Source organism: Eptesicus fuscus, chromosome 1, assembly GCF_027574615.1.
Source record: "Eptesicus fuscus isolate TK198812 chromosome 1, DD_ASM_mEF_20220401, whole genome shotgun sequence".
NCBI classification, from domain to species: Eukaryota; Metazoa; Chordata; class Mammalia; order Chiroptera; family Vespertilionidae; genus Eptesicus; species Eptesicus fuscus.
In genome coordinates this window covers 125283034-125301288 of record NC_072473.1, presented here as the reverse complement: position 1 = coordinate 125301288, position 18255 = coordinate 125283034, and the positions used below count along the sequence as shown (strand labels likewise).

The 18255-nt window shown below is 45.6% G+C and overlaps 1 protein-coding gene across 1 annotated transcript; it reads right to left on the bottom strand.

Annotated features, from left to right (window-relative positions):
* Positions 1 to 7910: 7910 nt before the first annotated feature.
* On the bottom strand, positions 7911 to 8846 carry LOC103302490 (olfactory receptor 3A1-like). The gene has a single exon (XM_008159528.2). The coding sequence runs from the start codon at positions 8844 to 8846 to the stop codon at positions 7911 to 7913; it is 936 nt and encodes a 311-aa protein (XP_008157750.2).
* Positions 8847 to 18255: the final 9409 nt, after the last annotated feature.

Genomic DNA, 18255 nt, shown 5'->3' with positions numbered 1-18255 from the left:
GCCCCTGAGGGAAGCTGGGCTGCACGGGCTCAGGTTTTGAGGCTCACCCCCAAGCTTTGGGGGCAGGGCAGGCTTGGCGGGAAAAGCGGCACAGCCACGTGGCCAGAGGCCTCCCAAGACGGGTCTGGGGGAGGGAAAATGGCGCAGGACCGGTTTGCGCATGCGCAGGCGCTCAGGGTTCCCCCTCCCCCCCCCGCTAGGGGGCGGGGCTTCTGAGGGAACCGCGTCGCCTCAGAGGTCACCTCAGGGGGGCGTATCGGGCTCTCAGCCTTCACCCGGAGGGGCCATGGAGGCTGAGGGGGGAGGCGCAGGCCGTGTGGCGGAAGATGGGGCAGGCCGGGCCATTTCGGGAGACCCTGGCAGCCAAGATGGCCCTAGAAGCCACGAGGGCCCCGGGAGAGGCGACAGCGGCGAGACCAGCGCTTCCGACAGTCTAGCCACAGAGATTGCGCTGGCACTTGTCACTGCCGAGCTGGGCGCCGATGCCTGGCCAGGGCAGGATGGCCGCGACGAGCCCACCGTCAGCAGGCCAGCAGGACGTCGGCTCCAGTTGTATCCTATCTGAGGAGTGGCCGGGCGAGGCCATGGGACGGGGAGGAGGGGGGTCAGCCTCGGGGGGACTGTGTGAGGACGGGGAGCGGGGACGCGGAGGTGGCGGAGGGGGATGGGCCAGATTAGATGGCGGAGGGGGCCACCTCAGAGACCAGGAAGGGGTTAAGACGGGGCCCGAGGAGAAACCGCAAAGTGGGTATTGGATGGGACCTTAACCGAGTCTCCACTAGCTACCTCATGGTGCCTTTCCCGTCGACCATGGAGGCAGAGATGGCCAGCCGGCTGCTGATGCCACACGTCCAATCTCAGGAAGGGGCGGGTGTGAAGGAGCTCACGGTGTCTGACAACCATCTAACTGTGTTAGTTCTAATGAGGGCCGTGTGTGTGTGTGTGTGTGTGTGTGTGTGTGTGTGTGTGTGTGTTGGGGCGGGGGGGGAGGGGGGGTTGGCAGGTGGCCAGGGTTGGTCCCCAGAGGTACCCCTGTTGTCCTGGGCCTGTCATCCCCGGAGGGCGCCGAGAGAGCTCGGCTCAGAGCTACCGCCTGTAACCGGCTTTTCTCTTTGTCCTCATTCAGCCGACTGACCGGCGAAGACCCTTTTGAAATCCGAAGTCATATCACCGCCTGTCTTGACCAGCTGTCCCTGATGGCCTTGCCCGCAAGTTTTTTCATTGAGCCCACCCTGGAAAAGGGGGCCTAGGGCTAACCTGGGGGCCCTCCCCAGGCAGTGCTTCCTTCCCTGGGGCGTGGCTTCCTACAGAAGCTGCCACTTCCTTCTGGGGCCTAATTGTTTGTATCGCCCCTTCCTATCTCCAACACGACTGTTTCCCCCATGGCGGGAGAATGGGGTTCTTCCTTGTTTGTTACAGCAGAAAATAAAATTGAACTGCCACTCTTGTCCGAGAGGATGGTCAGTTATTCGGCCTCCACCGTTTCTTACATTTGTCCCTGGTTTGGAGGGGAGGGTGTGGGATTCGGTTCTTCTAGTCCAAGCATGTCAAACCCTTGGCCCACAGGCCACATGCGGCCTATCATGAATATTTGTGCGGCCCAGCCAATATAACGGTATGTAAGAAACGTTTTAATAAAATTTTTGTAACTTAATTTTTACCATATCCTGTTATACATAATTATTTATAATGAACTACAACGTTCGCTAAGGACTGATGACTATAATCGTGTTGCATTCATTTCCCTTAGGCGCCTTACGCGCAGGCGCACCATTTCTCTCCACTAATACTAGCAGCGAATATTTTAGCAGCCCATTGCCACGTCATTAGTCTTTACTGACTTGTTTGGTGTGCCCAACAGGAAATATTTCGCTTTCAGAGAACAAGAAAAATAGGTTTATTTGCGTGACGCTTATTAATTTGTGCAGTTATTCGGTGTCTGGTAAGTTAATGTTCAAAAAATAATTTTTATTAAAATGTTCTATTATTTTATGTGAACAATGACTCATTTATTTCAGCCCTTTGTATTCAGCGTGTCTCTATCGAAATAAACCTACGTTTCTATGAAAATTGAAGCTTTCATTTTTTTTGTGGCCCACATAAACTTCAACCTTGTTTATTTGGCCCGTGTTAGCCTTTGAGTTTGACATGCTTGCTCTAGTCAATTGACAATTTAGGAAATGGAAGAAAATGAAAATAAATTGTGTCATGTCATTCAGCATTAATAGCTGATGGTATTTTGAAATATTGTCTTAGTTTTATAGTTGCATTTATATATTAAATTGACAAAAATGACATATAGTGTATACTTTTTTCAAGTTCAGGATTAAATATTTTCTGAACTATTTTCATTTAACATATGAGCTTTTTCTTTTTCTAAGGAAAACTTCATTTATTTATAATATATTTTATTGATTTCAGAAGAGAGGAGAGATTGATAGAAATATCAATGATGAGAGAGAATCATTGATCAGCTGCCTCTTGCACGCCCCACACTGGGGATCGAGCCTGCAACCCAGACATGGGCCTTGACCGAGAATCAAACCCTGATCTCCGGTTTATAGGTCGATGCTCAAACACTGAGCCATGCCGGCTGGGCAGCAATAAAGTATTTTTTTTTCTTTATTGATTAAGGTATTACATATGTGTCCTTATCCCCCCAGTGCCCTCCTCCCACTCATGCCCTCACCCCCTGGTGTCTGTGTCCATTGGTTAGGCTTATATGCATGCATACAAGTCCTTTGGTTGATTTCTCCCCCTTACCCCCACCCTCCCCTACCTTCCCTCTGAGGTTGGACAGTCTGATTGATGTTTCTCTGTCTCTGGGTCTGTTTTTGTTCATCAGTTTATGTTGTTCATTATATTCCACAAATGAGTGAGATCATGTGATATTTATCTTTCTCTGACTGGCTTATTTCGCTTAGCATAATGCTCTCCAGTTCCATCCATGCGAATTGGCAATGAAGTATTTTTAAATTAAGGTATGGATATTGTTTTTTTTTTTTTTTAGGCATAATGTTTTTGTACACTTAACAAACTACAGCATAGTTTTATATGCACGGGGGTGGGGGGGGGGAATTGTGTGATTCATTTTATTGCAACATTGGCTTTATTTGTGGCAGTCTGGAACCAAACCTGCAATCTCTCTGAGGTGTGCCTCTATTTGTGAGCTCAGGCAATATAACAAAATGCCAGACACTAGGTGGCTTAAACAACAGAAATTTATTTTCTCACAGTCTGGAAACTCCAAGTCCCAGATCAAGGTACCAGCAGGGTGGGTTTGTGGTGAGGCCTCCTCCTGGAGCCACCTTCTTACTGTGTCCTTACATGGACTTTCCTCTATGTGTTTGGAGGGGGAAAGGGGGGGCCACCCTGGTAGAGGCTAACCATTATGACTTGATTTAACCTTAATTACCTCCTTAAGTCTCTATCTCCAAATATGGTCACATTAGGATTTCAAAATATAACTGGGGGAGGAGGGCAATTTAGTCCATAATACACCCCAAGGAAAACATTTTTGACCTTTCAAATCTTTGCCCATATAGTAACCTAAATCATATCTCAATATTGTAATATTGTTTCATTTTTTTAATTTCTAATGTGGCTTACCAATTCATATGACATTTGACTAAGGGTGTCTCTTCTTCTGAGACCTGTCCATTCATATCCTTTGACTACTTTTAATTGGAATAATCATAGTTTACTTATTGATTGCTGAGCGCTCTTTATATATTAAAGAAACAAAGTCTTTGTCATAATTTGAACATACTTTCCTTCATCATTGCTTCCTTTTGTTTATGCTCTTAAATTCTTTCTATATAGAAATTATTAAAAATTTTAAATGTTACTTAAGTGATCAATTTTTAATGATGATTTCTGCAGTTTCTGTCCAATGGAAAGCCTCAGCCACTATAACGTTATCAAATTTGACACTCATAACTTTAATATTTTAATCCACTAAGAATTTATTTTGGTGTGAAAAAATGACATTGATCTATTTTAGTTCCTCCATCAGAGTTGTCAGGTGTCTCAACATCATTTACCAAATAATTCAGATTCCTCCAGTGAGTTGAAATGCTGTCTTCACTAAATTCTAAACTCCCATCTTTGTTTATTCCTTGCAGCTTGGGTTGCATTCCCAAGGGTGCAGGGAGAAACATGAGGATAAGAAGCAAATGACACAGAGAAGGTTAGGGCATGAACGGACTAGAGGACTGTTACTTTGGGGATATTTGAGCATTTGGGTTTAAAAATATTTTTTACTATTATAATTGACTAGAAGCCCGGTGCACAAAATTCATGCACGGGGGGGGGGGGTCCCTCAGCCCAGCCTGCACCCTCTCCAATCTGGGACCCCTCGGGGGATGTCCGACTGCCGGTTTAGGCCTGATCCAGTCGGACATCCCTCTCATAATCCTGGACCACTGGCTCCTAATCGCTCATCTGCCTGCCTGCCTGATCACCCCTAACTGCCCCCCTGCTGGCCTGGTCGCCCCTAACTACCCTAACTGCCCCCCCCCCCGCTGCCAGCCAGGTCACCCCCAACTGCCCCCTCCCTGCTGGCCTAGTCACTCCTAACTGCCCCCCTGCCAGCCTGGTCACCCCTTACTGCCCCCCCCCTGCCAGCTTGGTTGACCCCAACTACCCCCTCCTGCCAGCCTGGTTGCCCCATGCAGCCTGCTCTTTAGTTATTTGGTTGCCCCTCACTAACCCCCCTGCTGGCCTGGTTGCCCCACTCAGCCTGCTTGTTCAGTTGTTTGGTCGTCCCTCACTAACCCCCGCCCCTGCTGGCCTGGTTGTAGCCAGCCATCTTGTGATGGTCAATTTGCATATTACCTCTTTATTATATAGGATGCTCTACCAAATATGTTTAGATATGCATATTTATGTAAATATACACAGTCCAAGTTTTAGTGGTGAGAAAGTTTTCAGATTATTGAATTCATAATTTTGCAGGAAGTATAAATTCCCTCACAGCACATTTCACCAGACCTCTGTACGCTCAGTACATTACCTGGTTAGAGAACGAGGGAACATTACTCTAGCATGTAGTAGAGTGAAGGATGGATGGGGAGAAAGGCCAAGATATGTGGATGCAAAGTTGATGTCCAAAATCAAACACAAGTGTCACTTCCTCATGGGAATATAGGGTTTCTCAGCCACAACACCAGCAGATGTGTCCTAAGGGACCAAAACTGATATGTGACTAAAGTAAAGAGTCAATAGCCAAAGTGAAATAAGCCAGCCAGAGAAAGACAAGTATCACATGATCTCTCTTTTTAAAAAATATATTTTATTGATTTTTTACAGAGAGGAAGGGAGAGGGAAAGAGAGTTAGAAACATCGATGAGAGAGAAACATCGACCAGCTGCCTCCTGCACACCCCCTACTGGGGTTGTGCCCGCAACCGAGGCACATGCCCTTGACCAGAATCGAACTCGGGACCCTTCAGTCTGCAGGCCAACACTCTATTCACTGAGCCAAACTGGCCAGGGCCACATGATCGCTCTTATATGTGCAATCTAATGAACAAAATAAACTCACAAACAAAAAAGATCTAGAGATACTGAAGCATGCAATAGACCAACATATTTTAGAGGGAAGTGGAGGGAGAGAGATTAACCAATGAATTATATGTATGTACGCATAGCCCATGGACAGACAAGAAATCAGGGAAGACCTGGGGAGGGGGTGAGAGTGGAGTGGAGGGGATCATTGGGAGAGGGGGAAGGAAACATCTGTAATACTTTCAACAATAAAGATAAATTTTCAAAAAAAGTCAGTAGCCAGAGTCAAAGCAAAGAATACATAACAAGAATGAAATTACTTGGATGACTTAAGTTAGAAGAAAAAGAAAGCTGGTCATGACTTGCTTTTTATGGATAGCAAATTTCTCAAAGAATCAAAGTTTAAATGGGGAAGAAATGAAAGCATACAATTAAGTAGAAAATATCCTATATAATAAAGAGGTAATATGCAAATTTACCATCACTCCAACACACAAGATAGCCACCCCCATGTGGTCAAAGATGGCCACCCCCATTGGACACAAGATGGCCACCACAAGATGGCTGGCAGGTGAGGGCAGTTGTGGGCGATCAGGCCTGCAGGGGAGGGCAGTTGGGGGGGACCATGCCTGCAGGGGAGGGCAGTTGGGAGGGACCAGGCCTGCAGGGCAGGGCAGTTGGGCATGACCAGGCCAGCAGGGGAGGGCAATTGAGGGTGACCAGGCCTGCAGGGGAGGGCAGTTAGGGGTGACCAGGCCGGCAGGGGAGGGCAGTTGGGGGCAATCGGGCCAGCAGGAGAGCAGTTAGGCATCTATCAGGCTGGCAGGGGAGTGGTTAGGGGTGATCAGGCTGGCAGGCAGAAGCTGTTAGGAGCAATCAGGAAGGCAGGCAGGTGAGTGGTTGGGAGCCAGCAGTCCTGGATTGTGAGAGGGATGTCTGATTGTCCGTTTAGGTGGGATCTGGCCTAAACGGGCAGTCGGACATCCCTCGAGGGGTCCCAGATTGGAGAGGGTGCAGGCTGGGCTGAGGGACATCCCCCCAACCCGTGCATGAATTTCGTGCACCAGGCTTCTAGTAAAACTATAAAAATAAGAGGAGAAACATTAATGTAGAAATTGATGCATGACATGAAGCCCAGAGGCATGTATGAATAAAAATGATTGATGTCTGAATACAAAGAAATAAGTGTATTTATAGCAGAAAACACCAGAAAAGCACCAAATTGGGAATCAATTAGAAAAACTATTTATCAGGCAAATAGTAAACAAAGCAGGATACAAAATCCAGAAAACAAAAATTAAAATCAATATCTATTTACAGAAAAGTCTGAAATTCTGTTTTGGAAGGAATCACCAAAAAGAAAGTGAAAAGATAAACAATTTAGAAAAAAATTTAGTGTCTTTAAAATGAAAGTACCTCTTAAAAATCAATACATAAAAATACAAACAATCCAGAAGAAAAATTGTACAAATGACAAGAACATGGAATTCATGGAATAAGAATTACAGACAGCCAATTTAGATGTAGTATGACCCTATTTATGTAAAAAATATTGTATTAAAATGCAGGTTAGTATAGCCTAAGAAAAAGTGGAGAAGAAAACACATAAAACTGTTCATAGTGGTTAGTACAGGACTCAGATTATGAGAATTTTTTTTTCTCCTAACAACACAACTTTGTATCAAGCATGATTTTATAATAAGCATATATTACAGTTGAAAAAATGAAATGTATCCAAGCATACCATAACTGTAAGTACATTCTTTTTAAGTATATTTTTATTGATTTCAGAGAGGGAGAGGGAGAGGGAGAGAGAGAGATAGAAACATAAATGATGAGAGAGAATCATTGATCGGCTGCCTCCTGCATGCCCCACACTGGGGATCAAGCCCACAACCTGGACATGTGCCTTGACCAGGAATCGAACTGTGACCTCCTGGTTCATAGGTCGATGCTCAACCACTGAGCCATGCCGGCCGGGCTGTCAATACATTCTGATTGCAATTGTGTTTTCCTGCTTTAAATATGCATGGACATACATTTGCACTTCACTAAGAAACCTGAAGGAAACCATCAAAGTTCACATTGGTTCTCTCTGGATGGTAAGATTGTGGAGCGTAGTTTTTTCATCTTTTTATACGTTTCTGTGACTGCACAACTTCTCCAATGACCATGTTTTGCTCCTATCCGTGGAAAATAACGTTTTAGAATAAAAAATATGCCACAGAGCTATTTTGAGCTTTGCTGGGATGGGGGAAAACCTGCCACACAAAACGGGATTCTCCAAATGTATCATCTACGTTAAATTCCAAACTCCTGGGTTGTTGGACTCACCCCCAAAGCATCAGGCATGTGCCAGCCTCACCGTGGAGGAGTGTGGCCTTGATTTGATGTGCCTAGCGCCTAGGAGGCACTGTCCTTCCCAAGGACCTTAAACAAAGCCCTCTTCACCTCCTTGTTTCGCATGCTGTAGATGATGGGGTTGAGCATGGGAGTGAGGACCACATACAGCACCGAGAGCACCCGGTCTCGCAGGCCAGAGTACGCAGAGCTGGGAAGGATGTAGCAGAGGACCGAAGTGATGTAGAAAATACACACCACAGTGATGTGAGCGCCACAGGTGGAAAAGGCTTTCCTTCGGCCCTCGGCAGAGTTCATCCTGAGAACAGCAGCTACAACGTGTATATAGGAGATCACGACCAGGGCACAGGGTGCAAGAGCCACCAGGAAACTAAAGAAGAACAGGGCGAGTTCATTCGCCTGCGTGCTGGAGCAAGAGAGTTTGAGCAGCGGAGGCAGGTCACAGAAGAAGTGGGTGATGAGGCGAGGCCCGCAGAACTTGAGTAGAGCTGCAAGGATGGTGTGGGTGAGTGCATTGGTCAAGGCAAGAAGGCAGGAGATTGAAGCCAGTCCTATCCGGGTTCTTTGGCCCATGAGGACCAGGTAGTGCAGTGGCTGGCAGATGGCTGCATAGCGGTCATAGGACATGGCTGTGAGCAGGAAGCACTCCCAGGGTGCCAAGAAGTGGAGAAAGAATATCTGGGTAAGGCAGGCACGATAGGGCATGGCCCGCACCGGTGCCAGCAGATGCACCAGCACCTGAGGCACCGTGTTGGTGATATAGGCAGTGTCCAGCAGTGACAGGTTGGCCAAGAAGAAGTACATGGGAGTGTGGAGCCGGGAGTCCATTATGATAAGGGTGACAATACCCAGGTTCCCAACTATAGCCACTATGTAGACCAGCAGAAAGATGGCAAATAGCAAGGGCCTCAGCTCCTCTGTGTCAGTCAATCCTTCCAGAAGAAACTGGGACACTAGGGTCCCATTTTCCAGCGGCATGGAACCACGTACAGAAACCTACACCTGTAGAGTCCAAACTCAGAGTCAGATGAGGGTCTAAGTTTGGTGTCTCAGTCTACAAAAGGGAATAGGGGAGGGGAGGGAAGGTCCAGAGACAAAGAAACAGGTTTCAAGCTTATAGGAATAAGACTCAGAATTATGGGGAGTGTTGGGGAGGGAGTGAAATAGATCAACCAAAGGACTTGTATGCATGCATATAAGCACACCAATGGACACAAGACACTGGGGGGTGGGATGAGAGCATGCGACAGGGGGTAGGGGAATCTGGGGGAAGGTCAATGGGGAAAAAAAAGGAGATATATGTACTAATATATGTAATACTTTGAACAATAAAAAATATTAAAAAAAAGACTCAGAATTAGAGGAATGAGGTTAGGCTCAAGAGGCCAGTGGTAAGGTGGGTGATGGCCAGGAGGATGGAAATGGTAACCCCATTAGCCTCACAGCAAGAGGAGGGGCACAGACCTTGACGTTGCAGTGCATTCAGCTCCTGTAAGGTTATCAACGTCAATCCCTCAGCAACTTCTCCCTGAATAAATGACCCTGGACCTTGTAATGATCTGAAATGGCCCCCTTATTTCACCAGCACCAACCCAGCAGAACCGCAGTCCAGGATCAGTGATAAGACATCAGTCAGGTCCCTCCTGCTTTTCTGAACCTTTCAGTGCCTCTCACATCACTCAAAGTCCAAGTCCAAGCCAAAGCCCTCCCGCAGCCTGCCAGGCCCTCTGTGATATACCTTTTCCTCTCTCCTCTGATCATCAAGAGGACTGTCAGCTCCTTGCCTCATAATGCATCTTCAGACTTATTCACAGCAGCCAACATCCTTGCCTATTCCTGCCCTGGTGGAAGAGGGCTCTGCCCTCCTATCCAAGGCTCATTTCTCTAGCTGCTCTCTTGGTCTCAATCCTTAGAAATTCTTTTACATGGGAAAGTACTAAATGCCACTGAATTTTTGCTTTAAAATGGTTACTGTCATGTTATTCAATTTTACCTCAATAAAAGAAGCAAAGTAAAAGTCTTTTTTCCCCAGACTTATAAAAGCAGAGATAATTTGTTATCAGCAGGAAACCTGCACTATAGGAAATGTTAAAGACAGTTTTCTAGGAGAAAGGATGATAGCAATGGAAACTTGGATCTACATGAAGGAATGAAGAGTCCTGGTAATAGAATATATGTAGGTAAATATAAAGTAATTTTTCTCATTTTTATATTTCTTTAAGTCATAGAAAATTGTTTAAAGCAAAAATATTAATAACATAGTGTAGGATTTATAACCTCTGTGGAAATAAGATGTATGACAACAATAGTACAAAGGACATGAGTGGGTAATGGGAACTATATTGTTGCAATGTTCTTGCAACATATGTGAAATGATTTTCAATTATTTGAAGGTAGTCTATTATAAAATACATAGTAGAAACACTAGATCTAAATATGTATTAGAGATAAAGTAGAATTCTAAAAATTATACAATCTAAAAGAATTCATGAAAAGATGGAAAGAGGAACACAGAACACATGGGAGAAATATTAAAAAAAAACCACAGGGTGATATGTTTAAACTCAACCATATAACTAATTACATTAATTGTAAATGGTCCAAATACTGCAATTAAAAAGCAGAGATTGTCAGACTGTATACAAAAGCAAAACAAAACAATATGCTTAGCATATAAAGACAGAGATATGATAAAAATAAGATGGATAAAGATATGCCATGCAAACTATAACATAAGAAAGTTTGAATGGCTCTATTAATAGCAGGCCAAGTAGCCTTCAGGACAGGAATATGATGGAATGGAGGACATTTGCCAATGATAAAGGGGTCAGTTTTTGAAGAAGACATAACAACTCTAAATATATACGCACTACATATATATTTTGCAGCGCTTTTATTACTTAATGGTAAAAGACAGAATTCTGTTCAACATTGGTCTTGGAAATCCTAGGCAGTGAACTATAAATTAAAGAGAAATAAAAGTCACACAGATTGGAAAAAATGAAAGAGAAGTATCTTTATTCAGAAATGACATGTTTGTGTATGTAGAAAATCCTATCTACAAAAAAATAAAAGTGAAAAATTTAAAATCACTCTCCTTCATAATGGTATTCCAAAACATGAAATTAGTGATGTACTTAAAAAAAATGTGCAAAATAGCCCAGCTGGTGTAACTTAGCAGTTTAGCATCAGCCCAGGAACCAAGAGGCCACCAGTTCGATTCCCGGTCAGGGTACATGCCTGGTTGCGGGCTCGATCCCTAGTAGGGGCGTGTAGGAGGCAGCCGACTGATGATTTTTCCCCTCTCATCAATGTCTCTATCTCTCTATCCCTCTCCTTTCCTCTGTCTTTAAAAAAATCAATAAAACGTATTTTTTTTAAATGTGCAAAATATTTACAATGAAAACTGAAAACAGTGGATAAGAGAAATTAAAGAAAACCTACATAAGTGGAGAAATAGGTCATGTTCATGGATTGGTAGACCCAGCATTCTTAAATTGTACGTTCACACCACACCATTCTATAAATTTGATGCAAACCTAATAAAAATCCTGACTTTGCAGAAATTGACAAACTGATTCCACAATGTATGTGGAAATGCAAAGAATCCAGGATAGAAACTTCCACCTTGAAAAAGAAGAATAAAGTTGGAAGATATAAGTGTGACTAAAAGAGAATACAGACAAAACAAAAAGCTCCTAGTTTGCTGCTGGGAATGTAAGCTGGCAATCATCATATTGAAAAACAACAACAGTTCTTCAGTTTCTTATAAAGTTAAATTTCCACCTAACCGTATGACCCAGCAAGGCCACGTCTGCTATTTACCTGACAATTAAAACCATTTGTCTTCACAAAGACTGGTGCACAAATTTTTGTATCAACTCTATTAATAATAAGCCCGATTTGGAAACCCGACTGTCCATCAACCGGTGAATGGTTACACACATCTGTGCATGGAATAGCACTCAGCAATAAAGAGGGATAGATTATTGAAACACCCAACAACTTAGATGAATCTAAAATAATTGTGCTAAGTTAAAAGTGGTAGACTCCGCCCCTGGGTCTGGGAGAGGCCACACGCCCCCGGGTCCGGGTGAGGCCATGTGTCCCTGGATCCAGGTGAGGCCTCGTGCACCTAGGTCCGGGTGAGGCCACGTGTCCCTGGGTCTGGGAGAGGCCACGCACCCCCGGGTCCAGGTGAGGCCATGTGTCCCTGGATCCGGGTGAGGCTGGGTCCCGGGTCCGGGTAAGGCCACGCGCCCCTGGGTCCGGGAGAGGCCACGAGCCCCTGGGTCCGGGTGAGGCCATGTGTCCCCGGATCCGGGTGAGGCCTCGCACACCTAGGCCCGGGTGAGGCCAAGTGCCCCTGGGTCTGTGAGAGGCCACGCGCCCCCGGGTCTGGGTGAGGCCATGTGTCCCTGGATCCGGGTGAGGCCTCGTGCACCTAGGTCCAGGTGAGGCCACACGCCTCTGGGTCTGGGAGAGGCCACGCGCCCCTGGGTCCGGGTGAGGCCATGTGTCCCTGGATCCGGGTGAGGCCTCGTGCACCTAGGTCTGGGTGAGGCCACGTGCCCCTGGGTCTGGGAGAGGCCACGCACCCCTGGGTCCAGGTGAGGCCATGTGTCCCTGGATCCGGGTGAGGCTGGGTCCTGGGTCCGGGTGAGGCCACGCGCCCCTGGGTCTGGGAGAGGGCACGTGCCCCTGAGTCCGGGTGAAGCCGTGCCCCTGTGTCCGGCCGAGACCAAACCAGCGGGAGTCGGACCTACGTTACCACCATTTGTCCACCATCCAGAGCTGAGGGGTCAGTGCTGACATGTACACATAAGGAACTGGTGGACATTGAAATTGGGTCTCTAAAGAACTGTTGGTCCAGAAAGAAACTCACTACAGACTGATCCATTTGCCTGTCAGCATAACTATTATTGCTCGTCTCACATTCAGTTCTTATAAGTAAATCTCTAGTGACACATGATCTCGCTCATCTAGGGGAAATGATGAACAACATAGACTGATGAACAAGAACAGAACCAGAAATAAGGAGGCATCGATCGGACTATCGGGCCTCAGGGGGAGGGTAGAGAAGGGTGGGAGGAGGGGGAGAGATCAACCAAAGGACTTGTGTGAACACATATGAGCCTAACCAGCGGTTAAGTTCAACAGGGGGTTGGGGCATCCGTGGGGAGGGGTGTGGGATGGGAATGGGGGGATGAGGACAAATATGTGACACCTTAATCAATAAAGAAATTAAAAAAAAACATTAAAGACATGGGACAAGGGTATGTGTTACAACAGTGGTTGTAATATCACAAAACTGGAACCACGTTCTGGAAAAACCACGAACTGTACATTTAAAAGGGTATGTGAATCTTATCTCAATAAAGCTGTTATTAGGAACTGGAAAAAAAAAAGTGGTAGACTCAAAGGAGTACATACTGTAAAATACTGTTCAAATGAAATCCCAGAAAAGGCGAATCTAATCTATATTTGTCTGGGGGCAGAATGTAAAGGAGGGGATCTACTGTGAAGAAGCTCCAGGGGAATTGTGAGAGTAATGGCAATGTTTTCTATCTTGACTTTTGTTGTATATGCCACTGTCATAACTCATAACATTGTATACTTAAGATGTGTGCACTTGCCCAGGCCAGTTTGACTCATTGGATAGATGTCAGCCTGCAGACTGAAGGGTCTCGGGTTAGATTCTGGTCAAGGGCACATACCTCGGTTGCAGGCTTGGCCCAGGTTGGGGTGCGTTTGGGAGGTAACCAATTGATGTGTCCCTCTCACATCGATGTTTCTCTCTCTATGTCTCTGTGTCTCTATGTCTCTCCCCCTCCCTTCCACTCGCTAAAAATCAATAGGAAAATACCCACCAGCGAGTATTAACAAATATGTGTGCGCTTTTCCATATGTATATTTTGCCGCAACTAAGTTGAGCAAAAAGAAAGGAAGAACAAAAAATGAATAGAAAAATGGTAGATTTAAATCCAACCATATCAGTAATACACTGAGTGGCCAGATTATTATGATCTCTGAGCGCATAATAATCTGGCCACTCAGTGTGTGTGTGTGTGTGTGTGTGTGTGTGTGTGTGTGTGTGTGTATTTGAGGCCCGGTGCATGAATTTGTGCATAGGTGGGGTCCGGCCAGCCTGGCCAGGGGAAGGGGACATGGGCGGTTGGCCAGCCTGCCTGCTGGTTGAACTCCTGGTCGAGGGGACAATCTGCATATTAGCCTTTTATTACATAGAATATACACTGAGTGGCCAGATTATTATGCGTTCAGAGATCATCATAATCTGGCCACTCAGTGTATATGAAATGTAAATTTGCCCAATAATCCAATTTAAAAGAAGACATTATTAGAAAGGTTTTTAAAAGGCTGCACTACAGGCTGCCTACATGAGTCAGTTAAAATATACAGACACTAATTGGAAGTAAGAGGATGGAAAATGACATACAAAAGTAAATAGTAATCAAAGAAGGCTGATGTTGTTATATCAATATTAAATAAATCAGTCTTCAAGGAAAATTGTACTACCAAAGATAAAGGAATACATTCCAAAATAGTTAAAGTAGCAAGTAATCCATCTGGAAGATAAAACAATCATAAATATATATATATATATGCCCAATAACATAACTTCAACATACATGAAGCAAGAATTGATAGGATTGCCTGGCCAATGTGGCTCAGTGTTGAGCGCCGACCCATGAAACAGGTCACAGTTCGATTCCCGCTCAGGGCACATGTCCAGGTTGCGGGCTCAGTCCCCAGTGTGGGGTGTGCAGGAGGCAGCTGATCATGGTTCCATCTCTCTCTCCCTCTCCCTTCCTCTCTGAAATCAGTAAAAAAAAAAAAAAAGTATTTTTAAAAAAGAATTGATAGGATTCATAGGTGAAAGGGACAGGTTGAAAATCACAGTAAGTGAGAGAAGAAGACAACACAATTTGTTAAGACAGAGAACAGGGATTGGCAAACGATAGCCCCCTGGCCAAATGCAGCTCAAGGCCAGTTTTTGAATAGCCCAGGAGCTAAGAATGTTTTTTCACTTTTAATGGATAGTGAAGAAGAAGATGGGGGAGGAGTGGAAGGATGGGAGAGGGGAAGGAACAGGAGGGGGAGGCAGAAAATGGGGGAGGAAGGAGCAAGAAAGAGCAATATTAGTAGCAACAGCGACCCTATGTGGCTTAAAAACCTAAGAATTTTACTCTGGCCTTTTACTTGAAAAGTTTGTCGGCCCCGACACAGACGATCTGAACAATACTATCAACTACCTCCATTGACTTGCTGTGTTTAGAACGATAAACCTGACATCTGAATTTTAGATCTGTGTAAATCACACACTCTTTTTTCAAGCACAGAGGATATGTTCACCAGGATAAAGCATTTGCTGGGCCAAAACCCAATTCTCAATGAATTTACTATTTTAGGGATTGAATATGCATTCTGACCAGCCTCGTCTTGTTCCTGAGTTTAGAGGAAAAGCTTTCAACCTCTCTCTGTTGAGTATGATGTTAGCTGTGTGGTTTGTCTTTATTATATTGAGGCATGTTCTCTCTATCCCCACTTTGTTGAGGGTTTTTTTTTTATCATGAAAGGATGTATTTTGTCAAATGCTCTGGCTGCATCTCTGGAGATGATCGTATGATTTGTTTAAATCCTTCGTTCTATTAATGTGGTGTAGCACAGAGATTTGCATGTCAAAACATCCCCATTCTCTGGCTGCAGGTCCCTCCCGAACAAATGGAAGAAATTACAGCTGCCTGCTCAGTAGGAAGTGTCAGAAAACAGGACGGGCAGTCAGTTTGAGCCCCAGTGACTTTGCTCCAGGAAATGCTTCCTCGAGCCACCAGCTATTCTAGACACTGGTCACCCTGTGGCTGCCATCCCTTCCTCACAGACATGACAGGTTTGCCTTTATTTTTCCATCTCTTCAGGGCGACCTATTTACAGACAGCTACACAGGTACAAAGTCAAAAACATACAGTCCCGGACTTTCACACAGCTCAGTCTCTCTCTGCCAACCGCGCAGGCTCTCCCACAGGGCAATGCTTTGTTCCTCCTCTCCCTCCATCTCAGGGACTCACCTCTCCAGGTGCTGGGGTTGGGGCCTCACGGTGTTTCCGCCTTTTGGCCACTCTGGTGTTTTGTAAGCAGCCCATTTCGGGTGTTAAATAGGGGCTTTCAAGGGAAGGCAGAAGAATGAGAATCTGCCTCATCTCCCCCACCCCCTACCCAGGGAGACGACCTTCCCTTTGTCTTTTCCTCAAGGACCCTTGTCATGACTTCAGGGAAAAAGCAGCAGCATCATACTAGTAAATTGGAGAAACACTTTGGGGAAGGATGATGCAAGAGGGAGCCAAACTAAGGAGGAAGCTCTGGGACCCTCCGGGAATGAAGCCTTAGAGTACAGCAGGTGAAGTGGGGCCCACATCGCAGGTGAATTCAATATTTCAGACAAGCAGTGATTTATTTTGATTGATTTTTATTTCAGAGAGGAAAGGAGAGGGAGATAGAAACATCAATGATGAGAGAGAATTATTGATTGGCTGCTTCCTGCATGCCCCCTACTGGGGATCAAGCCCATAACCTAGGCATGTGCCCTGACCGGGAATCGAACCCTGACCTCCTGGGTCCATAGGTAAATGCTCAAGCACGGAGCCACGCCCGGCCGGGCATCAGACGAGTGGTGATTTAGATTCTAGGTTAGGAGGTGAACAGAAAGGTCAAAGAAGGGTCACCCTCTGGAAACAGGCCACTGAGTCATTCCAAAAGCCCCCCCCCCAAAGCCCTTGTAACATTTCTACCACAGTCGGTTGACCAGCAGGTCTGACAGTTACTGTTGTCCTGGCTGTTAAGATTTGCTATCACTGTCCATGAACTTGTTGCTTGAGTCAGTTGCTCAGTCTGATGAAAGTTGTTTGGGCTGTTACAGCTGTGATGCAGCTGGACTTCTGAACTGGCCCAGCTGAGGACCAGACCCCGGGCATAATGCCCACACTGGGTCTCTTGGTGGACACATGTTAGACTTTTGCCCAGCCCTCCCCATTTCACCACGAGCCAAATTCCTTTAACCATGGATGACAATCATTCTACTTATTTGAGAAGACAGGAGTTAAATCGACTCTTAAGAACTAGACTTAGAATTATAGACCACTAGGGCTAGAAGGAGCTATTAAGAATACCTCATCTGAGCCCTAGCTGATTTGGCTCAGTGGATAGAGTGTCAGCCTGCAGACTGAAGGGTCCCGGGTTTGATTCCAGTCAAGGGCACATGCCTGGGTTGTAGGCTCAATCCCCAGTGGGGGGCATGCTGGAGGCGGCCAATCAATGATTCTCTCTCATCATTGATGTTTCTCTCTCTCTCTCTCTCTCTCTATCTCTCTCTCTCTCTCTCCCTTCCTCTCTGAAATCAATAAAAATATATTTAAGAAAAAAAGAATACCTCATCTAAGGCTTGAGTTTCTTTTACCACAAGTCTGCTAAATGTTCCCACCATCTGTGACTGAAGGTCTTCATGACATTGATCTAACTCTTGGTTTTCCTTTCTGCACCTTGGGCTGAAACAGTAAGTTCATTTAGTCTCATCCCTTTCCATAATCAACAAGCTCCTCCATATCTCAGCATCTTTGCTCAGCCCTCATCCATCTCTGGCTTTGACTGAAACCCAGCTGTCTCCTGAAGGACACTGGGGAAGGAAGCTGCTCATGTCCTTCCGGGTGAGGAGGTGAGGTTAGCATTTTGCCTTGCTTCCCATTGGCACTTCCAGGCACGACTTCCACCTCTTCTGCTGCGTTGAGATAGGACTGCCTTTTTATTTTATTTTATTTATTTATTTTTAAAAAATATATTTTATTGATATTTTACAGAGAGAAAGGGAGAGGGACAGAGAGCTAGAAACATCGATGAGAGAGAAACATCGATCAGCTGCCTCCTGCACACCTCCCTACTGGGGATGTGCCCGCAACCAAGGTACATGCCCTTGACCGGAATCGAACCTGGGACCCTTCAGTCCACAGGCCGACGCTCTATCCACTGAGCCAAACCGCTTTCGGCATGACTGCCTTTTAAAAATAATATGTTTTTATTGATTTTGGAGAGGAAGGGTGTGAGAGAGAGAGAGAGAGAGAGAGAGAGAAACATCAATGATGAGAGAGAATCATTGATAGGCTATCTCCTGTATTTCCCCGACTGGAGATTGAGCCTGCAACCCAGGCATGTGCCCTGATGGGGAATTGAACCGTGACCTCCATGACTCTCAACCACTGAGCCATGCCAGCTGGGCAATATAGGACTATCTTGAGAGCCACCTAGCGGTGCTTCTCTCTCTCTCTCTCTCTCTCTCTCTCTCTCTCTCTCTCTCTCTCGCTCTCGCTCTCGCTCTCGC